The sequence below is a fragment of the Gadus chalcogrammus genome, chromosome 5, assembly GCF_026213295.1.
Source record: "Gadus chalcogrammus isolate NIFS_2021 chromosome 5, NIFS_Gcha_1.0, whole genome shotgun sequence".
In the NCBI taxonomy this organism is placed as follows: domain Eukaryota; kingdom Metazoa; phylum Chordata; class Actinopteri; order Gadiformes; family Gadidae; genus Gadus; species Gadus chalcogrammus.
This window is the reverse complement of record NC_079416.1, coordinates 20,844,208-20,846,301: the sequence shown is the minus strand read 5'-3', so window position 1 is coordinate 20,846,301 and position 2,094 is coordinate 20,844,208. Positions and strand designations below refer to the sequence as shown.

The 2,094-nt window shown below is 49.1% G+C and overlaps 1 protein-coding gene across 1 annotated transcript; it reads left to right on the top strand.

The window, feature by feature from the left end:
- Positions 1-377: 377 nt before the first annotated feature.
- Positions 378-1,512, top strand: noto (notochord homeobox). Its single transcript, XM_056589783.1, has 3 exons — positions 378-744; positions 891-1,075; positions 1,303-1,512. Exons 1-3 carry the CDS (start codon positions 378-380, stop codon positions 1,510-1,512), a joined length of 762 nt encoding a protein of 253 aa, XP_056445758.1.
- The last annotated feature ends 582 nt before the right edge of the window (positions 1,513-2,094 follow it).

Here is a 2,094-nt window from a genome sequence, read left to right as displayed (position 1 = left end):
CACACACACACACACACACACACACACACACACACACACACACACACACACACACACACACACACACACACACTCACTCCTCCCCCCCCGCGCTTCAAACGCCTTGTCATTCAAAGGGGAGGATGTTTGACAGTCCCAGCTTGTCAATTAATTGGCTCGATTGTCGTGATGTTCGCTCCTCTCATCTGGTGCTTAGGAAGACAACAGCGCAGCGGGGGGTGGGAGCCCACCCCGCCCCCGGCCGGCCGGCCTCGCTATAAGTAGAGCCTCCTCACTCGGAGAAGGCACTCCACCCCCGCTCACCTCGGAGAAACATCCACCTCGCGGACCACGGATCACTTATTTTTTTGGGGTGACTTACTTTTTAATCGGACTCCATGATCATGCACGCACCCGTCAGGCAGACGGAAGTTCACCCGTGCGCCGTGCGTAATTACGCATCGGCACCGCTGTACCATCTCAACAAGCCTTCCAGCGGGAAGTCTTTCACCATCGACGCGTTGCTCGCCCTGCCCGCGGACCGGGGCCACGAGCGGCCGAGCAGCGTCACCCCACGCGGACTAAAATACCAACAGACGGCCGCCCCCCTTCCGCCGCTCGCGGGACACCCGGGCCTTCAGATGCCCCCCGCGGCGTACCTGTACTCCCCCGGCCTGCTCCACCCGCAGCCGCCTGGGTACAACGTCTACTGCTGCCCGCCCTTCTCCTTCCCGTCGTCATGCCATGGGGGATTTTACGCACAAGGTATATATAGGCCTACCGTAACATAAATAATACAGAGTACCCACGTTTTGACAACGTCAAGTAAACGCGTAGAAATTAGATGGAGATAGTGCAGACTTGGTTCCAGACACCTTAATACTCAGCCCTTTCTCTTCTTCTCCCCATAGACTCGCCATCTAAAGGTCACGGAATCCACTCGTTCAAGACCAAGGGAGGAAAGTCCAAACGCATGCGCACTAGCTTCACCAACGAGCAGCTGTCCCGGCTGGAGAAGGAGTTCGCGCGCCAGCAGTACATGGTCGGCTCGGAGCGGTTCGTCCTGGCGTCGAACCTGCAGCTCACCGAGGCCCAGGTAAACACCCCCACTTGCCCTAACCACAAGATGCACTATTCATCCATTTATTTGAATTACCTTAATTTGAATAATCAAATAAAGGCAAAACCGTCGTGAAAACGCAGAATTGTCCGCATTCAAATCCACCGAATTGATTCCGGTCATAACTACAGAAAATAAACGAATTATTACTCGTTAAAACTCGTGATCCTAACGTTAGTTTTCTCCTCCTCTTCCTCCTCAAGGTGAAGGTCTGGTTCCAGAACCGACGCATCAAGTGGCGCAAGCAGAGTCTCGAGCAGCAGCAGGCCAAGCTCGCGAAGCTGGGGCTGGCCGCGCCCCCGCCGCGCGCCTCTAGCCCGGGCTCCCAGGGTCACGGGGACGAGGAAGGCGATTGCTCGTGCCCGTCCGACGTTGACATCGATGTGTCGGACGACTTCATCGACCACTGCTGATAGCACGGAGGGACTCTTGTGTATAGACCGAAGACATAGATATACGTCCACTTCTTCACTAATAATTTAATAGATGTATAGTTTTATATTTAACATTTTGTACTTGAAATTGTTTATTGGGTCTCCCATGAAATGAAGGACCTATGCTTGTATATTTTGATGATATATTCGGAAATATATATTTTTGAGACTACTGTTGACTCGATCTACTGTTCTTAACCCTCACAACACAAAACAACCACAAAAAAGTCAATAATCGACCTCTACATACTGGAGACAGCACAAAAATCCATACAAAATAACATTCACTTACTCTAAATAACTAAGGAATAATGTAGCTCATCCATTTCCCACATGGGATTAAAGAAGAATTGTATTTAACTAAAAGAGTATAATTTAATTCAAAGAGTTTCAGTATTTAACTGAGGAGTGTCAGTATTTAACTCAAAGTGCATCACTATTTCATTTAGAGTATCAGTATTTAACTGAGAGTATCAGTATTTAACTGAAAGAGTATAAGTATTTACCTTAAAGAGTAGTATTTACCTAAAAGACAATCAGTGTTTAACTTAAAGGATATTA

Coding starts and splice junctions, on each gene's coding strand:
- noto (XM_056589783.1), top strand. CDS start 378: ATGATCATGCACGCACCCGTCAGGCAGACGGAAGTTCACCCGTGCGCC. Junction 745..890: donor TGGGGGATTTTACGCACAAG/GTATATATAGGC, acceptor TTCTCCCCATAG/ACTCGCCATCTAAAGGTCAC. Junction 1,076..1,302: donor TGCAGCTCACCGAGGCCCAG/GTAAACACCCCC, acceptor TTCCTCCTCAAG/GTGAAGGTCTGGTTCCAGAA.